Source organism: Agelaius tricolor, unplaced genomic scaffold (assembly GCF_023055355.1).
Source record: "Agelaius tricolor isolate 1412-34295 unplaced genomic scaffold, bAgeTri1.0.p SCAF_32, whole genome shotgun sequence".
In the NCBI taxonomy this organism is placed as follows: domain Eukaryota; kingdom Metazoa; phylum Chordata; class Aves; order Passeriformes; family Icteridae; genus Agelaius; species Agelaius tricolor.
Window position 1 is genome coordinate 2,981,682 of NW_027269292.1, and position 24,153 is coordinate 3,005,834.

General features: G+C 47.5%; 1 protein-coding gene across 3 annotated transcripts in view; it reads left to right on the top strand.

Moving 5' to 3' along the window:
* Positions 1 to 4,057: 4,057 nt before the first annotated feature.
* RHBDL3 (rhomboid like 3) overlaps positions 4,058 to 24,153 on the top strand; it is a 61,156-nt gene continuing 41,060 nt past the window's right edge. Inside the window, exons 1-2 of one of the 3 annotated variants that reach the window (XM_071451288.1) lie at positions 4,058 to 4,211; positions 7,651 to 7,674. In XM_071451288.1, the coding sequence (XP_071307389.1) occupies positions 4,092 to 4,211; positions 7,651 to 7,674 (144 nt within the window). In that variant the 5' untranslated portion in view covers positions 4,058 to 4,091. The remainder of the gene's footprint in view (positions 4,212 to 7,650; positions 7,675 to 24,153) is intronic. The other 2 variants (XM_071451289.1, XM_071451290.1) reach the window with 2 other exon arrangements.

The following is a 24,153-nucleotide window of genomic DNA, read 5'->3' on the forward strand; positions in this document are numbered from 1 at the left end:
AACGGCCCCGTCAGCCCGGCCGGGCCGGAGCGGCGGCTCCCGTGGGGAATGAACGGCCCCGTCAGCCCGGCCCGGCGGGAGCGGCTGTTCCCGTGAGGAATGAACGGCCCCGTCAGCCCGGCCGGGCCGGAGCGGGTTCTGCCGCCCCCCTGAGGGAAGCGCCCCTGCCCGGAGGTGCTGCCTGCCCTCCCTCAGGCCCGAGGCGGGCAGTGCAGGTGAGGGACGGAGCGGATCCCCGCCTGCTTATATAAAACAGGCTTTCTCCAGTGGTTTGGGGACCGGAATTTTCTTAGGGAACACCGTACAAGTCCTGCTATCCAGCTCTGCTGTGGCCTTATCCAGGCGGGTCGCTGGTGTTCCGTGAGGGAGCCCTGGTGCCGCTAGCCAAGCCCTCCTGGATCCTGTGAGGATTAGAGTTACCGTGAGAGGAAATTCTTCTTCTCATGGAGTATATAATGAAGAATGTCCAAAACTTAGCTACTGCAATTAAGTGCTGGGAAGAAGGAGCAGCACCCTAGCCCACTAACTCTCAACAGCGATTTGTTTTCTTTCTTCTGGTGCCGTCAGTTTTCTAACAACTTCTTTCGTTGTATTTTCACAACCAGACTCAATTTCTTCCTGCTCAGTCTGATGTGTGAATTGCCTGACCATAGCGTAAAGTCACTGAGAGGACAAAGACCTTGATTCATCTTCCTCGGAGACACATCCTTCATCCCTCAGCTTTGACCTCTTGTCTGAAAGCTTGTCAGTTCAGGATCAATAGTAAGCAAGACTTGATTTTATGTTGGAAATTAACCTTAAATTACTAATTGGTCTCCATTTTAAACAATTATTTTGTTTAGGAATGAACCTGTGTTATGATCCCAGCAGGTGACAGGTAAAAACAAGCAGACATTTTAAAATACCACAAGGCTGACCTGATAGGAGAGCTCCCTTTTAAGACAACTGCCCCGAAAAAGGCTTAGTGGCAGATTTAATTGTTTCCCTAACAATAACCAAAAAGATAATTCGAACCAGCTGCAACCAATAACAGTTACTGTGGCAGAAGAGTGGAAAGACTGCACTGCAGGTGGAAAGACTAATGCTTTTTCAGTGCTGCACTTGGAAAGTTCTAAGTACAACATGGAATAGGGAGGGTCATGAGGATGGTCTTTCAACACAAGTTAGAAATCACAGAGGAGATTGGACTTTATTTTTTCCCACTATTCCTTCACTTCAGGAGGGAGAGTACCCATGAGTCAGGGGGAAGCCAAATGGTAGTACATATAGTCTAATTCATATTGGCTCTGAAAGGTAAACTCTGAAAGGTAAACTCCCAGCACAAGGAGTGTGATGCTCAGAGTCCTTTACCACTGTTACCTTTTGGACTTGAGTTTAAGCCCGTCTCAAACCATCTGTGGTCCTTAGAGGTTTTTAGGTGAACGAATCTGAGAGGTCTGATCCAGTCCCAGCTGTGTATGTGCTATCTAATACCCTCCTAAGGTTGTGTTTGTGTGCAGCGTTTTGGGGTTTTGATCCAAAATGCTGCATTTTCCTTCAGAAGTTGCCCCCCAAGTCTGGCCAGCTGGCTGAGCTCTGCTATGGAAATCAAGCTGGGTAGCTTTCTCCACACAGTTCCAATTGTCAGAACTGGGAAGTTTTGTAAAAGCTACAAGGGAAGAATTGAGAAGCTGCTTCTCAGAACTGGGAAGTTTTGTAGCTTTGGGGCTCCTTGGGGGTGGAAGGAGGACTGGTGAACAAAGTGTTTAGGTTCACCCCAGAGGGCTTAGCTAACAGATGTTGGCTGGGTCCCTACTTTGAGGGGGGTTATTGCATATTCATGAGCTGACCTTTTGAGCCACTCCCAATGCAGGGAGGACGTACATCTACATTTTGTTTGCAGTATTTGGAATATAAAAGTTGCCTATATGACTGAGTGTGAAAACAGATTGGGGTTTATTATCTCAAGTCCTTTCTGCCTGCATTTCTTCTGAAGCCCCTCCTTCTGTCTGCATCTGCTCTGGGGTGGCCCACAACCCCCCCAGTTTATCTAGCAATTACTGTCTTCCAAGGTAGAGTCACCAGGGTATGCAGTGGGGAGAAATGACATTCTAAATTAAGAGCCTCTCACACACTTGCAAGATGATAATTTGTCTGTAACAAAACTCCTCATTAGAATACTGTTAATTTCCTTTCTGTGGCAATTATAGCACAGCACTAGCTCATATGTGCAATGTGCAGAGATATTTCCCTGAAAAAAAAAAACAACCCAAAACCTATCATTAGCACTAGTGAAAAACAGTGCTTAGAGAAGAAAAATGAACTTGTAATTTTGCAGCAATTTCTCAATTTAGTGGGAGTTTGGTGTTAAGGTAAGGAGTTCTGGGGGTTCTCCCTGTTGTTGATTGCATTCATGTTAGACTTCACAGTTGGCATTTTCCCACTAGCATCTGGAATCAGAGATGATACAGTCCCCAACTGAGTGGAACCTGTTACCCCTGAAATTCAGCTCATGTATTCTCTCTTTACTCTAAAAACTCACTTCCCTCCTCCCTACAGACATCTTTAAATGACTGCTGTTTCTTTCTGTTGGCATAGCATATTTTTGCTTATCCATCTGTTTTGAAGTTTTGATGAGGTTTAGTTTTTCAATCAAAAAGAGATTGTTTCTATAATCACTGTTTAGTGCCTGGAATATTTTGGCAGGAGTGGTGTGAGTGAAGTGGGTTAGTGCTTCTCAGAAGTGCTGGCTTTGGTATCCTGTTCTTATGCTTCAGGAGAGCAGGCTGGACAGGCTCTAGACCAGGGAGAAATGGCTCAAGGAATTGCCTTTAAATGTGCATGTGCAGAAGGTCTGCTCTGTTTCACTGATGTCACTAAGGGGACAGAATCCCTCCTCTTCATCAGCTGTACTCAGGACCTCAGAAGAGCTTTTATTTTGTTGTCCTTTTCCTACCTGAATCCTGAGCTTGGAAAGTTCTCTTCAGGTCCAAGAGCTCTGGTTTTACTTCTCTGCTGTATGCTCTGCTACTGCAGCATGGAAGATCCTGCTCCTTTTCCAGAGGTATTCTAGCTGATTTGTTTTACTTTTTGTTTTTGTGGTAGGTTGATTTTTAAACAGGTTGTAGAGAAAAGAGGGACTTCCAGCTTGGTTCTGTACTCGTGGCTGAGGTGTGTCTGATCTGGTACTGGACCTTTTCATGAAGAAAACGTGGCCTGTGGTGCTGGACTCTGCTCTGACTGTGCTCTGTCTGGCTTTTAGCAGAAAGCAGAGGCACTGGCACCATGTGGATCAGCCTGGCTCTGCTCGCCCTTCCCCCTTGCCAACCTGCTATTTCTGTACTTGATTGCAAGAAGCTAAAACTGCTGGATTTTTGCCGGCAGTCAAGGCATTCCTCAAGTTCCTAATCCAGGCTCCAGATGGTTAAGTTGTCCATCCTGACATATAGGAAGGAATAATTATGGTAAAAGATGTAAAACCCCGCACCAGCCTCTCACGGTGAGACTCCAGGACAGAGAAGTCGCCTGCAGGGAACCCCGGTGAACCGGCACGTCTGGTCACCCGTCCGCGGGCAGGAGGGCAGGGCTGGAACCGGCCGGGCCCCGCCGCAGGGGCTGCCCGGTGCCGGTCACGGCCGAGCCTCCGCGGGTCACCCCGTGGGAGGCGGTGCCGGCCGTGGGCAGGGGCCACCCGGCGCTGCTCCCCCGCCGCCGCCCAGCCCGCATCCTCGGACGTGCCGCAGCTCCGGGCTCTGCCTCCGAGAGCCCCCGGGGCTCCCCCCGCACCGGGAAGGGCGGACCCCCGTCCCCGGGCGATGGCTCGGGGGAGGCGCCGGTCGTGCCCGGGCCGGGGGCACCGCCCGGCCGCAGGGGCGGGAGGCGGGGAGGGGTCACTGCCCCGGCCGGAGCTCGGCCGCGGGGATGCCGCCCGCCGGCGCTGCCCGCGCTAATTGGATGTTCCGTGGATGGAGGATTTCCTCCCCTCCCGGCTGCGGGAGTCATGAAGGCAGGCTCGGCTGCGCTTGAAAGTTTGCCAACCGGCAGCTAGGTTTAATTTCTTTAAGGATCTGGGGAGAAGGGGGGCGGGGGCTGGAGGGGGACCGTTTCCAAGCATGGGAGACAGGCTGCCGGAGCCTCACGCCAGCTCTTCCCCTGCTGTGGCTGCCAGCTCGGAGGCGGAAGAAATCGAGGTGCTGGACTCCGAAGATGTCCTACCTATGGCCGCAGAGGATGTAAGTTTCCTTTGCTCGGTGTCTTCCCCCCTTTCCCCCGGGCAGGGATAATCGGCTCAAGCTATTCATAGCTGAAGCCCGGGATGGGCACAGGAGCGGGGCCGGTGACCCTGCGGGACCAGGGAAAGCCGCCGTCCCCGCCGCCCTACGCGCCTCCCGCCGCTGGGTGTCTGCGGGCTCCAGCAGCCGCCGGGCCGGCTCTGTCCCCGGGGCCGCAGCTCCCGTCCTTCCGAGCCCCGGCGGCCCGCACAGGCTCCCGGTTCGCTGGGTGCCCGCGTCCGGTGGGGAGATGCCGGCGGGTGGCGGCTGATCGGGCAGGGGCATCGGACTGGGGAGGAGCTGACGCCTTGTCTCGAGGGGCTGCCGGGGGACAGAGAGCTCCTCCAGAGTCACAGCTACCCTGAGGGTGACAGATGTGAAACGCTCTCGCTCTCGGGAGCTGCTCCCTCTTCCAGCCCCCGAGCAACAAACAGTCGAGTAAGTTTTCTCCTCGGCTCGACAGGGCTGATGGCTTCTCTCCACCCTCCGAGCTCTGAAGGCACGTGGGGGTGGGATAACTTAGCACCGGCTCCCCGCTCACCCAGCCCAGAAGGACGCGAAGGGGTCCTGCACACTCCAGATCTGCTCCTGCCGTGCTGAGCGGCAGTGCCTGCAGAGCTCGGGCAGTTGTTCTGCATCTGCCGGACGCGGAGGCAGGAGCTCGCCGTGCACCTGTCTGGGAGGGAGTGAACGTGAGAGCTCCTGCATTCCTGGTGCATCCCAGGACTGCTCACGGCTCTCATTCCCAGCAAACTTGGCTGGGATGAGGACTGAAAAGTGTCTGCTCAGTCTGCAGCGGTAAGTGCAGGGTCTGTTCCAGCCTGTCAGACATAAAGCAGAGATATTAAATGTCTTTCCTGAAGCGGGCTCTGGCTCGGGTCTTGCACCACTGCAAAAGGGGCACTTGGAGCTGAACGTCCAGCAGCGGCACATCCCCTCGGCCCTCTCTCAACCTTTTTGATGCTGCTGGAGGAAGCCGCCCAGGCATGCTTAGGGACAGAGCCTGTGTTTCACCCCCCAGCCCTTCTGAATCACCGAGAATTCGGTTGCTGTTGGATTTTCCTCCCAGAGGGCAATGGAGGAAGTGCAGTTGCTTGCTAGAGCTGCATTCCCCAGGCTGTATTCCTGAGCACAGTGCAGTCAGGAGGGAGCGTGTGATGCACGTTGACCTCTGCTACAACACCGTCAGACAGTCCTAAGAGGAGATGCCTGACTCAGGGGTGTGTGTAACTTTGACTTGGAAAGGGTGGATTTCCAGGAGCTTTTACAGTCCAGGTTTCCAAATCCCATTGCTGGCTTACGTCAGACTGTGACCTTTTCTTCTCTGACAAATTTTGTGCTTGTCTGGATGGTCCTACAGGAAAGATTTCCTGTTGTGATACATGTGAGCCCCTTGGAGTTGCTCCAGCCTCTACACAAACGCAGCCATTAGCAATTCAATCCTGCCAGGGGGCCCAGGAGATGCTGAAATGTTCAGTGCCTGGCAGGATTGGGCTCCTGGGACAGGAGCTGTCCCTCATGAAGTCTAGATTCTCATCCCCGTTCTGCTGCTGCCTTCCTGCTTGACCTTGAGGTAGGAGAGCTTGGGTCAGATCCAGCTTGCAGTGTCTTGCCATTACTTGCATTGTTATTTGACTCTGGTACCTTGTTTTCTATAATCAACAAAACTAAAGCCTGCAGCTGCACTGGTTATGGGAAGCTGCTGAGACCTGGCAATAGATGATGTGACAGAAGCCTGAGGTATCATGTATCATCTGCAAGTCAGAAAAGCAGGAAGTGGTGTAAATGCCCTCCTTCTACTCTGCCAAGATTCCCTGCTGAATCAAGCAGGCTACAGAGCATCATCTCTGAAATGTTCAACTGCTCTGTGCTACTCTGTGCCCCCTGAGACCTAACTGGGGGTTGATTTTGTGTTGTTGCTATTACATCTGAAAGCCTGACAGAAGCTCTCTGGCTTGGCCAGCAAGAACTGACACAAGGTCAGTTCTTTATGTGTTATTAACCACAAAAATATAACACAGTGGAGGTTTTGCTCTCACAGCCTTGACAGTGTGGAACAGCTCAGCTGTGATGTCATTGTAGCTCTCAGAGCAGCATTCCACAAAGCCAGGATTCAGACAGTCCCAAAATGTTCTGTTTAAAGTGCTGGACTGATTTATGATGATAAATGAGAGCTTATAAATGGAGAGAGACATGGGGAGGAGAGGAGCCAACAACTTAACTAATGAAAAGTTATTCAGTGACCTGATACCCCACTGTCTCTTCAGTCAATTCTGCTTTAGATTTGCCTACCATGTGAAAGGAAATGTTCTTCTAAGACTAGATAGGACTCTAACCAGATTTCTGCTTTGCTAATAGCACTGTGAGGAGATTTGCTTATAAATGTCTGATATTTGTTGTTTTACTCAATTTGTTTCTTTTCTGGGAAGGTAAATGAGAAAACAACAGACCTAGAAATGTGCAAATGTTTCTGGGGATCCTAAGCCAGTAGTTACCCCAGTGCTGCCCCATGGAAGTTGCTGTCTTCTCAACTGGCCCCTAAATCCAGGATAGATGAGAGCCTTAAACAATTCAGTAGGAATTTCCTCTGTTTCATGGGACAGTGAGGCAGCAAGTCTGGGTCATGGAGATGAGTTGATATCAGTCTCTCTACAAAGCAGAAATCAGAGCCAGTTTCCAGCTATTTTTTTCTGTTTCTAAGTGACAAGAACTTGTGGAGTGTTCACATGGTTGTGAGCATCAAAGTGGAGCCTCCTCTTATACAGCATTTTTAAGGCAGTTCTGATAGAACAAAAGATATGGGGTAAATCCTTGCAGTGGGCTCTCTCCAGCCTTCCACCCTCCCACCTTGCACAAGAGGAATTACCTGTTTTTCAGATGTGGGCATGTGAGGCTCAGAGAACTGATGGGTTATCAAAAGCCTGCAGAAAGGCAGACTCAGGAGCAGGCAGCAGACAAGGCTCTGACAACCCAGCAAAGGAATTGATGGGTCAGTGTTGGGCCACAGGATCTCAGAAAGTGATCTGGAAAAACATTGCTAATTCATCTATTCCCTCAATAAACACAGAGCTTACTTGATCTCTGTGAGTAAAAACCCCTTTTTTCCTCGCTTGCCTGCAAATAGACATAGTGGGAGAAAACAGAATTAACACATGAATGTTTTGAGTTCATCCTAATTTAGATTTGTAAATGAAAACTGTTCTCCCTGTGTTTGGTAGATTCCCCTTCCTCCTCCTCCGGAAGGATAGGTGATTCTGGGATGAAGAAGGATGTTGGAAATGGCATTAAATCATTTGGTTATTTCTCTTGTTAGAATATACTTCTACAGTTTACTGCATGTTAATGTCATTGCTCTTATACCTTCTTTTTACTCTTTTTCCTCCCTTATGCTGCCTCTCAGCACTGGAAAGCCCTATTTGATCAGGTATGTGAACAACTGATATATTCTCTCTGTCTTGTGAGCAAAGAGCCTAACCTCTGGTTAATTTCCTCTGTACTGGCTTTCCCTTGCATTTAAAATACAGCCTAGGAGAAATGTGCTGCATGCTCCCAGTTCCCAGGATGCTGGTGTGCAATCATAATTATCACGGCTGCTTTGGGCCTTTCTCTCTGCTCCTCTTCAGAGTAGCCAGGGACAGTACTGAGCCCATCCCTGGTGGCTCAGGGGCTGAGCCAAGGTGCTGCAGCAGGTGCTCTGTTTCCTGCCAGTTGTGCTGTCCTTGCTTGGGGATTAAAGGATCTTCTGCTCTTTCAGGCAGGCAGACTAAGACTTGTAAAACCAGCACAGGGTTCTTTGAAATGGCTCCCCAGCTGCTAAACTCACTTCTGCAGGGTTACATCATCCAGGCAGGACCCGCTGCTTTAAACTTGCACAGGATTAGCAAAGAATCTGCTTCTGTACCAAAGACTCTGGTTGTGTCAGGTAAATGCCTTGGGACAGATCTGTAGCTGGCTGAAGTCAGCACAGCTCTGAAGAGCTCCAGACTATAGCTGCTGAGATTTTGGGTTGTGGGTTCTAGTTTGTAAATTATGTTTTTAGCTGCTTTAACGGACATGTTTGCTTTGTGGTATCCCTTCCATCTGCTGGGTTGAAATGTGTAGCAGCTATAAACAGGGATTTTTCTAGGGTTGATTTGCTTCTAGACTGCAGCACTCTCTTGATGTCATAAACTTTTGTGCTGTTGTGTGTGCATATAAATGTCACCTTCTGTGAGGGAGCTTCCTCTGACGCTGGCATCATCCTGGCAATAAAGTTCGGATGGGATTTCATCCCTGCTTTATGAAGCAATAATCTTGCCCCTGTGTCTGGCTGCACTACAAAGCCAAAGCTGTGGTGCAGCCTGCACAAGGATGTCCTTGGTACCCTGGGGGTCCTGTTATCATTCAGCTATTAACTGGGGCTGCCTGTTCTGATGAGTGCTCATTTATACAGGGTTAGCCGTGACCAACTGCTAATCCACGTGTCTGGACTGCAGCAAGTTGGCTGTGCTACAGTCAGCGGGCACTTGGGAGCTGGGTACTATGATTGTTGATCACACCTAAATTGTGTGGTGTGTTTGAATCTGCTGGGGCACATAGGGGGTGCTGCCACTGAAAAGGTGGATGCACAGTAAATTGCCTGTGGTCTGGGCTGAATGTTTGTTTCAGCTGCTTTGAATTCTCCTGTCTCCAACACTGGCCCTAATTTGGAGTCTTATTCTACAAGCATCCTTTGAAGTCATTGAGTCCTTGTGGGATAGGGCTGTTGGCTGGTAGCTACCTCAGGCTCAAAGAGAGGAATCTGTAATTTCCCATTGGACTTATATGAATAGTAGATGGCATTTTTTCCTTCTTTTTTTTTTTTTTTTTTTTTTCTTTTTAAGGGGAGGGAGTTTGACTGTTGGATGTACAGAACACTAGCCCAGTAACAATGGAACAGGCTATAAAGACAGACCTTCAGTAATTAGCTGTGTTTCAATTAGGGCTGCAGCTGAATTTTAAACCTTGTCTGTAAGACTTTATTATCAAAGAGAATGCAACCTGTGACAATTACACATAAGTCCTGAATAAATCAATGATGTCCTTGTTGCCTGTGGGCAAAGCTGACGTCTTCCTGGAGCATTATATCAGCAAAGCAATGCAATTAGTCCTGCAGTGAATTGCAAGATGCTGTTTGTCATGGAACAAGGTTGCTATTCCCAGCAGCAATGTGCTAGGAGGAGAGGGGAGCACTTTGTTTAGCTCTGACTGGCATACATGTGAAACATGAGGACAGTCTTAATAACTAGAGAAAGCCTGGTGTTGACACTGGGAACAGTTGCAGCTCTCCCTGGGAGTCAGGACCTGACTGGGTGTGTACTTGGAGTGGCAATGGGTGGCCCAGGGTGCACGAGCATTTGTGACTCCTGGGCTGGGACTGAGGTTTGAGAGCCACCTTCTCTGTTTGACACATGTGCCTCTGCACTCACCACCTGCCAAGAGAGCAAGAGAAGGCTCTGGAGAAAGTGTTAAGAGTAGCTGGGAATTTACAGGCTGGTAGTCTGCAAGTGGCTTGTTGCTGTTATACTCTGTCATCCCAGAAAACTCTGAAGGGGAGGTCAGTGCACATACACCCAGCCTTTGAGAGGGAATGAAATTATTATTAATGGTTGTTTGTTTGGGGTTTTTTTCCTCTGGTGAAGTATTTTTAAAACTTTCATTTAAGTTTACTGACCAAAAAAGCAGCAAGTTTTCTGTTTAACATACAAAATTTAAGGGGTTTGATTTTTTTATGATCTCCCCCTCCCCAGCTTAAATTAAAAATTCAGAACTTCTTGATGGAAAAACTGCTGCTCAGCCATAAAACAGTGCTTTTTGCTTGGTTATTTTAGGAGAGAGAAGTGACTGACCATGTTTTCTGTAGGAATTTTTCATTTGTTTTGATCCAGCTCTAATCTGTCACACCGGGAACTGTCAGTATCTCAAGCCAAGATCTTCAGCCACTTGCAAATTGAGTTTTTTAAGAAGTAAAGGAACTTAAATTTTACGAAAACTCAGACCCAGAACTGCTTCCTATGGTTTGAGGTTCAAAGAAGCCCTTCCCAGGACAAAATCCTGACTACACTGAAGCAAGTAGCAAAATTCCTCCTGGATTTAGTGGGGTCAGCACTTCACCCAAGAGTTTGGGAACAGGCAGACTCACAGCTCTTCAGTGCTGCAGCCAGACAGTTACAGTTCAGCTGCTGCCTCATACTGTGCTTGCAAGATGTGGTTTTTATTACAAGGCCATGGCCCTCGGGCAGCTCTAACTCACTTTTATATGGGAACTTTTATAGGGATTCATACATTTATTTATTGTGCTCATAAACACCCTCCACCCCCACACACACATTAGCTCTGCATCTGCTGCCTTCTGCAGTGCCTGCACCATCGCTGCGTGCTCTGTGCTGTCTCTGTGAAGAATCTGAGCTCTGAGCAGAGCAAGCTCTCTCCATCCCTCTGCAATCACTTGGGGTTTTCTTCATTTGTTCTTCAGTGGCCAAAGCCCCATTTTTTTGTTAATCTTCTGGTAAAGTTGAAAACGCGACAATCCCAGGAGCAGCTGCTGACAGTTTCATGCTTCTCTGTGTTAATAAGATTTGTTAATTGCCTTGCACTCAGACATGAGAACATCTCCCAGTCCTTGCTGAAGCCAAGTTGTCTGATGGTTGGAGAGTAAGTCTGCAGATGAGTGTCCTGAGGAGCTGTTCCTGCTTTGCCACATCCTCCCTAGGGCCTCGGGTGCAGTTCTTTGCCACCGTGTCCCCAGTGCCCCTGCTTTGGCAATGACTGCAGCTGGTTGGTGTTATTCAGCCCTTGGCTGGGCTGGGTGAAAAGGGCTATCTAGGACAACGGTGTTCTTGGGACAGACCTGCCTTCTGAAGGTGGCTTTTAACCTTGTTAGATGCTAAGAGCTTGTATCATCTTCTCTGTTTCCCCATCCCCATGGCTGTTGAGATTTTGAGGATGAATTAGCATTATCAGCCCTCATCTTGGAGTTCTCACTTCTTCTCACCCATACCCTGGTTTGTAGTCATGACAACAAACTTGTTTTAAATAGACACACAAAAAACTCTCTAAAAAGACCCTCCTTACTGCCTCAACACCTTGATCCTATTGCTTGTCAATCCAGGCTGTGTTGTTGTTGCAGCTGCTTTAGAAATCCTAGATTCCTCCCTGAGACTTGTACGTGGGTGTGATGGCAACAGATGAACAGAGTTTATGGGGAATGCAGAGAGATGCCAAGTTACCCAGTCTGTGTAGGCAGCTAATGGAAAACTTGAGCACAGAAACAAGGCTGTAGAGAAAGACATGCACTTGCCAGGAAGAGTTCAGTTGCTGACACTACCAGCAGTGGGTGCAGCTGAACCTGCTCCGCCATGGTCTCATAAAACATTAAAATATGCTTTAAGAGATGCTGACTTTGCAGCTGACTTAAATCCAGGGCTGGTTCCTGCACAATTGAAATTGCAGAGCAATCCATAAAATTGGGGCAGCTATTATCATTGTTGGTGGTAGCCGGGGAAGGGAATTATTGTGAACTTAATGATCTTTTATGTTAACTGTCCCTTTTTTCTGGGTAGCCTTTAGTGCAGGCAGGCAGAGCTATTTCCCACGCTGTAAAAGAAATTCCAGTTTATTTACTGGGGCACTGTTGAGCTAAACGCGACCCTTCACTTCAAAACATTCCCCTGCCTATTGTTGCTGGCAAACCCCTGCCAGCTGTGGCTGCAAGACCTCTCCAGGCAGGTCTCACTGAGCTGTAGGCAGTGGTTTGTGCCTTGAGATTTCACCTCTTTCTCTAACAAACAACTTGTGCCTCACTGCTGGTTTGTTGGATCACTGGGAACAGGTGGAGCACAAACTGTAATATAAAGAATAGGAAATTATGGCAGTGATAGCAGCAGTATAGCCAGGGGGGTTGAGCCCAGGGTTTTGTGTAGCCTTCAAGTCCTTGCCTGAATTTTGGAGTATTGCTGCCTTTAGTGTTCATTGGGACATCTGTCCCCATTTAAATGGAGTGGTGCTGCAGATAGGAGGCTATTGAAACTGTGGTTAGGAAATAGTCATCAACTTTCCACTTCATCTGCTAAGGTGACTGGGGCATCAGAGGTGCTGGTGGGAAGACTGTCCATGGTGATAAGAGATTAGCATCCAGGCCCCAAACCAGCATCTGCCTTGTCTGCCATATCAGATGCTTCTGAGAGTGTGACAGGAAATGTGTCCCCTTCTCCCCCTCTGCCAAGCTGTGCATTGTCAAGGGAAGAGACGTTTTAAAATCTACAAGGGTCTCTTTACAATGCACAGAGGGGGTTCTGCATCTGCCCCACGCCTTGAAGTCTAATCTCATTTACAGTTGTCAGCGTGGGCTGCTGGAGGAGATGAAAGGCAGAGGACAAGGAGGGAGAATAGATTAGTCTGGAGCAGAGGGCACTGGGAGTGCACCTGCCTCTGCCCCGCTACCTTGAGGAGGGGCGGCAGTAGCAGCTGGGCATGTGTCATCTGCTGCTCTTTGAGGCACCCGGCCATGGAGCACACGATTAATGACTCAAGGGGCTGGGCTTTTGTGAGTGATAAAGCCCTGGGATTTGGGCTGGGCTCTCAGGCCTTTTCTCTGAGCAACACCATCACTTTGCATTTCTCAAGTGGCGTTGTGGTCCCAGCGAGCTGTCTGTGGCCACAATGCTTCCCTTTCTCCTCCCTCCCCAAACTGGGCTGACCTTTGCCGTACAGCATTAACCCTTTGACTCCTCCACTTTGGGTTATGGGGTTGGGGGAAAAAAAAGAATCCCTTCAAATTCATTGCCCTGTGGATAGCCTTGAAGGGAAGAAGGGGCTGGTAGATGTGTTTTTGCTGAAGGAGATAGGCTTGCTGTTGCCCTCTAGATTATCAATTCCTCACTGCCTTCAGCCAGAGGCTTTTTTGAATACAGCCTGGGAAAGGGGAAGGGAATTTATCCTTCCCTCAGTCAAGGAGGGAAACTTGGGCATTAAGCAGCAAATATATGTCCAAGTGACTATTCCCTCTGCAGGATAATGTCTTTTACCATGCCTGGATTAGCCTCTGTCCATCCCCGGTATTGTTACAGTGGGTGGCAATCTCCCAGCACTTCCAGGCTTATACCCAGATTTGACTTTTAGCCAAAATACCCTGGAGTGATGGCTCGGCATGAAAAAGCCATATGGAGGTCATTAATGATCTTCCCACCCCTTGCAAGTTGAACAGTGAAAATGTCCCGGGCTCCTCCTTAATCTTCTATCTCTGTACACGGAGCACCAGCCAGCCCTTACGCTGAACGTGGATCTCTACAGCTTGAAAAGTTTGTGGTCAGCTATCCCTTTCTCCTTTCCCTGGCTATTTGGGCACTCCTCTCTCCAATCCCACCAGCCTGTACACTGACTGTTGACTTTGACTAGTGCAAAAAGTTGGGAGAGGAAGCCATCAGTATGAACCAGATATTGGCAGCATAGCAAACACAGCACTCTTAAGCCTGTGCCAGTAAAAGCAGGCATCTCCTGAAATGTTTCAAGGAGTCATAACAAACACACCAAAAAACACATGGAGGCTGAGTCAGTCTTACACAGCTCATGAGTTACTGGCAGCTTGATGTCTCTAGATTTGTAAAAAGCCTCAGGAGGCTTCCTACTCATTACACATTTGTGTACCTTCCACGTCTGAGCCTAGTAACCTGCACATTGGAGTGCAGTGTCCAGAGCCTTGTGTCTCTGCTGCTTCCTGATCCCAGCTGCAGTGAGGGGCTTTGGAATCTCTGCTCTGCTGTTTCAGCTGGATGTGTGGGATGGGATTTAGGCACATAGATCCTTGCTAATGCATTGTTCTCAAATCCTGTCTTGCACATAGAAAATCACTGAAGCAATAAAAACGTTTTAGCCTGCGTGTTTAGAAAGAAAAGGGAGAAAAAGCCATAAACACAGAGTGGATTGATGCTGTTTTGCAAATCAGCTGGTGCATTGTGCTCTGTGGCTGTGTGCTGTCATGATAGAGAAGGGGAAGAGATCATCTCATCTCCAGAGGAGCAAGCCAGCTGCTTAGCGAGTGGAAACAGTTTGGAGGTGCTTTTCTACACCATCATCACTTATTCCTGTAACATTTACAGGACTTTTAAAGTTACTCTCTATCAGACAAAACAAATGCTTCTCCTCTACAGTAGGAAGTATGATGTTCCCATTGCTTTCTGGTATTTGCAATCAGTGCAAAAGTACTGGGGCACGTTTGCAAATTAAATGCGGCAGTGGGAGTGTTTGACAGCAGCCAAGAAAGCTGTGATCTCTCTCTGCCTCCTCACTAGGTGTTGTACTATATGTTGGTCTGAAATCAGTTAAGTAACAGCAGACCATGAGACAAAGTTGATGGGATTCAGCTGATGGGCTGTTTTCCTGCACCACTGTACATACAGGCTCCTGAGGAAAGCTGATTTCTGAATGTCCTGGATTTTTGTGTGATTCAAACCTTGTTGTGTTTGCCTGTTCAAGCTGTAGCACTTCTTTCCCTCTCCCAGTCTCTTGAGTGGTGGCATCAACCCCAATCTGGCTGCTCAGGGTGACACAGGGAATATTCTGTTCACTAGACACAATATTTCTTGGTGGAAAGTGTAGTGAAAGTCCTGAATGTTTGTGATCCCTCTGAGTCTCACTTGCACCTTGAATTCTTTCAACTTTAAAAGTAAAACCCCACACTAGCAAGACACAGAGAATTTATGAGTTCTTAGTGTCCATTCCTGTTGCTTAGGAACAGGTATCTGCAGTGACCCTGTGTTGTTGGTGAGAAGAGTAATGATGTACGAAACTGATGTTAAACAAGCAAGATCAATCTTACCCCTAGGAACTGTTCTTCATGTTCTTTGATACTTGACATACTTTTTAAGGAGCAAATACTCTGGAGCTCCTGAGTTCATGAGGGAAAGATGAATGCGACAGCTGGAGGCAGAGCTGTTTGTGACTATCATCAAACCTCTGGTCTGATGCTTTTCTTCAGGGCAGTGTTCCCTGAGGAAACATCTCTGCCTCAGTGAGCCTTCACAAATAGGTACCAGTGATGAATAGGAGTGCCTGGTTTGTGGAGCATACTTGTTTATGATGTACAGTGGTAGTGGAAGGGTTTGTTGATGGCAGCCTGCAGCCACTGAGATGTAGCCTTGTTTGCCTCTTGGCAGAGAAAGGATCAATATTACAGAGGGTGAAAAACTGGAACTGTCACAAAAACTATTGGAGGACCTGATCGTGAATGCTCTGACTTGGTTTAGCAAAGCACTTGAAAACAAGTGTGACAAATGTCCTGGATTGTTTCTGTGTCTGACATAAACTATGTTTTGCCAGGGTGGGTATCAGAATGGGGTGTGCCCTAAGGAATTTAGAGACCAAAGTGGGTTTTTAGTTCTGCCCCTTGGCTCTAAGACAGAGCCAGATGCTCTGCCGCTCCTCTCACGTTTGCCCTCACACTGAGAAATAATGGAAAATAGGACTTGAGCATTTTTTCTCACTTCTGGCAGTGGCCTCCATGGAATGATGTTGGGTTTTAGCCTTGTCTTTTGCCCTGGGGAGGAAAATCAAAGTGTTTATTGTAGTTCCTTCTTCCATTTGAACTGCTGCCTCTTCCCTCAGCTGCTGCTTCTTAATTGCTGATAGAGAAGTTGCTTTTGCACACAGTCCTGCTATCCCTGGATTTCTGTCTCTGGGTCGTTCTACTCCCTGTTAACAGGGAAGGCACAAACATTTTCCTTCATATGTCCTCTGACAATCCTATCTAGGTCTTGGGGAAATGTTTATTTTTGCATGGATTTGTGCATTTAGGCAGCCCTTTTGGGGGAGACTGCTTTGGAGAGCATGGGAGATAGTCCTGCTGCCGCTGTCCTTGGTCTCTGAGCTGTGCTTGGAGACCATGGCTGGAGGAATAACTTCCTTCCAACCTAAATAAAGTGTCTGAAGAATTTTTATTAAGCTGTATTTGCTTTATTACACTTGGACTTGCCAACCCTGGGAACTATTTGGCCAGGACTTGTGCATATGTGCTGTGTGCAGGATGTGCCTTTGACATATTAAATACTCTGGTGTTGTCTCTTTTAGGGCTTAATGAAACAAATTCAACAAGACCAGTGTTCTGGATGGCTTGTTCCAGGGTAGTGATAACCAAAATTCCTCCCAAATAATTGTTTTAATGTATCTGAAACAGTGTTTTCCATCTTTATTCCCCCTGTGCTCCATGAGCTGAGAGCTGCCATTGCTGCATTGATTTATGGGATCTTTTAGTGTTGGTACTGGTGGCCAAGAAGAGCCAGAAGGTCTTTTGCCAGCTGCTGATTTATAACCCTAGTGAACAGTCCTGAAAAGCACAGTAAGAATTTTCTGGGCCTTACGCAGTTCGAGCTGCCTGGAAGCTCCAGGCTCTAATCTGACCATGTGGAGTAATAAAACTGTGAAAACTAATTAACTTTTGTGCCTACTGCAAAACAAACAAGATCATGCAAAAATACTCCACACTTGCAAGCAACAGTGACTTTATGGGTTTTATAAGCCTGTGTTTAATGACCAAGCATGCAGTGCAATGTGTGAACTATGTTCCTTTTGCTGACTTCCAAAGCTGAACAGAGCATAACAAGCTTTACTGATCACTGAGGCTCTGAACACCAGCTTGGGATAAAGTTCTCTTTCATCCTTATTAATTATGGAGCTGATGTGCAGGTGGAGGTTTGACACAGAGCTGCATTGGGTGGTGTCTTGTAGTCTAAAGCAGCCTGAATTACGCTGAGCTGCTGCAGTTCATTCAAGGAGAGCTGCTCTCTGCAGTGGGAGTACTGGAGTCTTTCTGAGGTCATTCTCTGCTCCTCACATGTAGGTGAATGAGCTCTTTCTCAGTGGGAACACCGAGGTGTTTTTCTGATGTTAGCAGACGAAGAGTCAGCCCTGCTCAGGACCTGTGTCCTGTGGTGGGGATGCTCTGTGTGTGCCAGCTGTGATGTTGACATCAGAGCAGAGATGTTTCTGACTGCCCTGGTGTTGTGTTCCTCGCCAGTGCCAAGGCACTGCCCAGAGCCGTATAGGTGATCCAGCCTCTGTCATCTGACACCAGTTCAGAGGGGGGCAATGACTGCCTTTTCTTCTCCTTTAATCAAATTACTAAGGTAACTCTCCTTCGGTCTCCTCACTCCTGCATTACTCAGTAGCCCCTAATACTGGATGTTTAACTCTGTCTTGTTAGACTCAAAGCTGTTGATTCCTGTTATCATTTCCTAAGATCTACCAGTTTAGCCAAGATATTTGTCATGATTGCTGATATGGGAGCAGGTATTTGGAATTTGAAACAGAAAGTATCCTAAAAGCAGGAAAACTGTGATGTGACAAGATTTAAAGGAATTATTTATTCTCTTTCTGATGGATGTGCTCAAGTTGTCATGGTACTCAGTACCAGAGCACCAGCCAGCCTGGGTCTATCTCAGCTTTAGTTTTCTCCACAAAGCATAGTATTATTGCAGAGCTATTATTAACCTAAAAGAAATGTGTGTGCATACTCACTGCTATAGAATTCTGTTTTTCACACATCAAATCAAGCCCCTGTGTATTTTCACCTTCCTCCCAGATCTGGCAGACAGTGAAAAGGAGAGCTATTTTTAATATAAGCTATTTTTATTTTTATTTCATTTAAGCAATATTCTGAAATGTTCTGTGTTTTGAGTCCAGAGTATGAAAATGTAGTTTTTCTCCTGACAGGTCTCATGGATTATTGTATAAAGCTTCATGTCTATAAAGGAAGGATAAAATTTCCTTCAGGAAGGGCAGAAGTTCTGATTATTTTGGGGGATACAAGTTTTAGTTCCTTTTAGAAACTGAAAAACAGTGGCAGTCACTGTCCTCATATTAAAGACTTTACCAAGAAGGAGGAACAATTAATCAGAGGAGACAAACAAAAGTCTTGTATGGCAGAGTGGTATCAAAAGATCCAGTTCTCTTCCAGGGGGGAAGATGACAGTCACTGGATTAGGAATCATTTGCCTGAAACAATATTTCTGGCAACCAGAGAGATTGGCATTACTGTCAGAATGGTGCTTACAAACATTTCATCACCTTCTAGCTGTCACTACAGTTCTGTCATCCCACTGGAGTGCCTGCTCCACCTGTCTTCCTGAAAGGCTGGCATGTATTGTCCAGGAGAGAAGATGAATTTCTGGTCCAAATGCAGTCCCTGCCCAGAAGAAATGCATATAGAAATGTTTCCTCCTTTCCCCAGTGAATGTGCCTGAGCCCTGTCTGATGGGCCAGAGGGGAGGTTACCCTCCAGAGCAGGTCCATCCTTCCATGCTGAGTGTCCTGCACTGGGCTGTGGTGATGGGATAGCAAATTGTTCCCAGGGTGCAGGTGCTGGTCACAGCAATAAGGGCTGAGGCCACTGGCTTTGTGCTCTACAGGGAGGAAGAGGGAGAGAGGCAGAGCAGATCTGACTGTACAGGAAGGCTGGAGCTGGGGAAAAGCAGAGTGCCCAGTTTTGCAAGGTGGCTTTAGGTCAGGACTTCAGGCAGTAGGCAAGAAACCTCGGGTGTGACAGGAGCAACATTCCCACGTTAGCACTGACCCAACACTGCTGGGGCTGGTTCAGTGCAAAGCCCAGCTCAGCTTTTCCCTGGCTCCCAGTGCTGAGGGGGCTGTGTGTGACAGTCCAGGTGGTTTCTGTGCTGGTGCCCCTTGAACTGGGACAGCCCTCACCCGCCCTGCTGCAGCCTTTTTACACACAGAGTCACAGCTAATGAAACACAAGGTAAGGGGAGCTCCTTGCACTTGTATGGGCAGAACTTTTCCTTGCTGAGTACATTTCCAGCCTGGTTTTCACCTTGCAGCACGTGGTAGGCACAGCCCTGGTCCTTGCTGCGAGGGGTGTCTGACACAGCCCATGGGTCACAGCATCCTGGCACCTGATAAGGCTGAGGGGGACAGCCAAGCTCTGAGGCCAGCAGCTCTCCCACGGGGCTGCCCTGCAGTGTGCTCCACTCTTTTCTGCCTGATGGAGCAGAAAAGGGAGGAGCAGCAGTTGTCTCCTGGGGCTGGCTGGGTCATTGGTGTTTCTGCCTGGCCATCCTCTTGCTGGTGTTGCTCACCAGACATGTCACTAAACAGCAGCAGAGAGAGACCCAGTGGCTCAGATCTGATTAACCTCTACAACTTTATGCTGGGTCTTAATTGGATTAGCTGCAGGGGGGTGGTTTTACTCTTGTTCCTGATTTTTTCTTAAACAGGTACTTATCACTGTGACATCTGATGGAAGCAACAAGTTTGAGTAGCAAGACCGGTGAATAAATAAGCAGTGTTTGCTTCTTCCCCACTGCTCAACTAACAGCTCCTGCCCTTCCTTTCTAAGGCACTGCTGTAGCTGATGCCTGTGAGATGGCTTTGAGTAAGCCCTGCAGTCAGATCTCTTGGGAGGTGTGGGCTTTGCCTGACAGCCTGAACCCAGAGTCCCTGATTGGTAACCACAGTTCTTTCACTTTTGGGAAGGATTTCTGCTCAGCAAATGTTCAAAGCAGTATTAACTTTCCACGTTCAGTTTCTTTCATCTTTTGTCTGAGCATTTTAGTTTCCTTCAGAGCCTGATTCTTCTGCACCTCAGGGTTTTTGCATGTATCACCACAGTGGCTGTGGGTTGTAGGGAATTGGCCTTATTCAGCACTGCAATAGCCCTTCCTCTGCCAGGACTTCAAAGCTCATTCTCCAGTATCAGTTCATTTAGTTTCATAGATGGGAAAATGGAATGAGGAGAATCAGTAATCATATTCTGTTACAGTGGGGAACTGCCTGCTACAGACCTGAAAAAGGAATTGAATTCATTTGATTGTGGAATTGCCCCTAATTCCTCAAGGTGTTGTCTACCTGTGTGGCACCCAATTGAAAAAAATGGAGAACCAGTTTAGGGGAGTCTTCCCCCCTCTGTCTATTCTTCTGCCTGCAGCACCCAGTTCCCTTTTCAAGAAGCTTAAAATAGGAGCCTTTCTCCCTGCCACAGCTGTAATTGGTGCTGGGTTGGGCGCTGGAGAGGTGTTGGAGGGGGTACAGGCTGCTGAGACATTCTCTCTTACATCTCTTCCTGATAGCTGTGCACAAAGAGTGAATTGTAGGTGTGGTATCAGGCCACACTTCTGTTCCAGGAGGAATAATAGATGTACCAGCAACAAACTGCCTGGTTCAAGATCAAAAATGCTGTTACATTAAAGCTGGTAATACTGCCTGGCTTGGCAAAAGCCTGACAGAGCGTTCCAGGGTTTTAATGTATATTCAGATAAACTATCTTCCACAGGGAGGTTCAGGCCTTTGAATTTAGTCCATGTACAATAACAAGGGTTTTAGTGACTTGGTAAGAAGGTGGCTCCAAGGAATTCCCTCTTTGTACGGGGCTTGAATGTAATTAATTTGTGAGCACTGCTTGCAGTGCAGTTACAGTCTCACAGCAGAGGGTTCAGTGCTTCTTGGCACCTGGGGTGCCTTTGCAGGGTGTGTGGTTGTCAGGCATGGGCTCTGCTGCTGCTCCTAAAGAAAACATGATCATTAAGTTGAGCTATAATGGACATTAGTTTCCTATCTCAGATTTAATGCATTCATGTATTTTGTGTCCACTGGCCCCTCAGCAGCTCACAGGCTGGGTATGTGAATTGGTAGCTGCAGAGGATGACTGATCTGTTAATGGGTGGAATTTGATGCTCATAAAATGAATGCATTTAATGTTGCATGGCAATGGTTTGCTTGAATTTTTAAGTCTCCTGAGGATCTCTTGAAATTCTGTGGCTCTGGCTGTATTTGTTACAAAAAGCAATACAAATGGAGAGGCTCTGTGGTTTCTGAGGGCTGGCTGTTCTGTTGTCTGTGAGTATCACTTCAACTTTTTCTGTATCAAATATTATTCCAAGGAAGTTGTGAAAGTGGGAAATGCAATGATATCTGAAAACAAAACACTGCAGTAAAATTCATGGTGTCCATAGAAATAGCTGTCTTTGGAGATCTGTTCAGATATTATTTTTCAGGAAAAGCCAAGTTTTAGTAGATAATTTTTCATTATTAGGCTTTTGTTGAGGGATACAGAGGACTAAATGATTTAGTGGATCATTAAAATAAGTACAGATCTGCCACTGTGGGGTTTTAACTACAAAATTAAATCCTGGCCTCTTGGAAGGGGCCTCCCTTGCTTCCTTTGGGCCCCATGCTAATTTCATTGCTGGTTTCAGAAGGGTGAGGACTTCCACTGATTTTAATTTTACAATGTTTCTTTTAGTATGCAGGCATTGAAATATTAAATTTCTTTTGCTGAGGGTTTCATTAAAGGAAGCTGTATGCCCCTTCCATGGCAGAGCATTTGTGTGATAAATTGCATTTTACAAACACATGAGGTGGTGATGATCCCTCAGATATTGCAGAGTTACACTCTGAAAACATTGGTGCTTCTTGTTTTTCCCTTTAGCACTGTGAGGCAAATACTTCAGTTTTTCATCACTTCCACAAGCCTGGGCTGAAGGGACATTAACAAATATGCAAGGAGAATATTGTGATATGCACCATAAAGTTGTGCCAAGGTGAAAGGAATATACAGGCTCAAATGATCCCTTCCCCTGAGGCTTTTGTGATTTATTTTAATATTTTCTAAGGTGAAGTGCTGGATCCAAGCCTTGCTACCAGCCAGCATCTTTCATGTCAGACAAAAAATCTTTTACTTGTGTCTTCCTTGGCCACCACCCCTCCAGATACTGGTGATTTCAGCACAGCAGAGTTTGGCTGTGGAAAGTCTGTCACTGCTGTCATGATGTGCTGCTCTGTGGGGACTGCATCCACCTCTGCCTGGTCTGTTCTCAAGGGATGTGTGCCAGGGTTAGACTGAACAGTGTCTCACTTTTGCAGCCTGAGGAAAGGGCCCTGGTTTGCTGTGTTTCTGAGAAGGCCATTGAATGAGGCAGATCTGCTGTGTGGGCAGCAGGAATAGAACCAGGGTGAAGTACCAGTGTGGAGTGGCTGAGGCTGTGGGTGGCACCTCCATGACATTTCTTTTTCTCATTTGAAAAAAACTCCCCCAGAGGCAAGCAGGGGTGCCTGGTTATGATGTTTTGGCTCTGAAATTGGCTACTTGTGATTGCAGGGATCTGCAGCCTGCTCTGGGCTACTGTAAACACATCTTTCAACTTGTAAGAAACCTGCTGTGCTTCCTTGAAGGACATCAGCAAAAATGCAGGCAAACCTCAGCTGCTTTTCTTCTGGAGACTTGGTCTCCCAAACAAGATTCTCATGAGTAGTTTCATATTTGTCTCAAGTCCATGAATTCAGTGGCAGCTGAAGGTATTTGGCAGCTTTGGGTACCAGTCACTCCCTGGGGCTGCAGAAGGCAGCATTGCACTGTGGACAGGTCAGTGTAACCACCAGCACTGGTGTCACTGAGCTCTGGGTCACTGAGCTGAGCTCTGGCTTGTGCTGCCTGAGCTCACAGCCCTGCATACAGCTGATGAGGCTCAAGGGGGAAGGAACAGTGAAATGTGGAGGGCTGAAAATGACCTCAAGAAATTTGCTCCCTTCCCCATCAGCCCCCCACCGCAGATTAAAGTTATCTAGAATGTTCCTTTTCCTTGGTGTAGGAGGGATTCTCACTTCAGCTTGTCTGAGACCAGGGCCACAAGGCCTGGGAAGGGAAGAGTGAATGGAGAAGCTACTCGCCAGGACCTGCTTCTTCTGGTGACATCAGGTAGCAGTTTCTGAAACAATTTTTAGCTGCCTCCAAACTCTGTAGAGTTGAGAACTGGAGCAAGGAATACTGGTCAATTAAAATGGCAATACGATTTTAATTGACATAATAAGACTAAGGTATAGTATAATTAATTTTTTCATGCAATATAATAGGACAGGAATTAATCTCAACTAAGTTACCAGTCTGTTGTACTTCCTTACCTGCTACAATGAACATTTTTCTATGCAGTGGGATTTTCTAGCAAAGAAATGCTGAGAGTAGAGGGTGATGGCCATGGGCTTGCTTTCTAGCTGGCCCAGGCATGCTGATGTGTAGTACTTTACTGAGGGCTAACCAAAACTAAAAATCCTGTCTATATCTCCTGCCCAGCTCCTCCAAGTCAGTGTGATGAGCAGAGCCTGTTCTGTTCTCCATCTGTCCCTTCCTTGTCATCTTCACTATCATTAATTGTTAATGCCTGGCCTGAAGAGATTGCCTCTTGGCATAGAGCTGATGGGATCTTTCCATGCAGGATTAAGGCTGGAGTGGATTGGCAGGAGACAGCATCCTTGCTGGGGGAAGTTTGCCAGATGCGTGCATGCTTGGTGCTGCTGCTCTTCCAGTTACTCCAGTTCATATCTGGACATGGGCAAGGGTCAGTTGCAGCTCCATGACCTCTGACCAGTACATCAGGTCAGACATGATCTGGTCTGGGTTTGGGAGAGGCCTCCTGCACCCAGCTGCTGCACATGGCCTTCAAGGAGACTTTCTGTCTGTTTACATCAGCTGCACCATCCCTGGTCAGGTGCAGACCACTGTGTGATCACAGAGCTTTAATCAGGGCAGTGATAACGCTAACAGAGTAGTGGGAGTGCTGGCAGGGGGAGTTGAGATGTCATTTCTTACCATGTCATGGTCCCCAGGTGGTTAATGTGGCTGTAAATCACACAAGTGCTTTCCCATAGCTTTGCTTTCTGCTGCTGCCTCAGCTGCCAGCATTTCAAGGGGCACAGATCTCAGCTTGTGGCAAAAGCGTGGCCTCCTTTCCCTGTAAAGGTACTTGGTATGCATTTCCAGTGCCCTGAAGCCTAGCTGAGGGCCCTGCTAACCTCACTGAATCCAGGCTCTGAGAGATTATATTTCATTTTGTTTTATCAGGTTTGCTTTCCTGTGGAGTCTGTATTCTTCCCTGTGTCTGCACAGGGA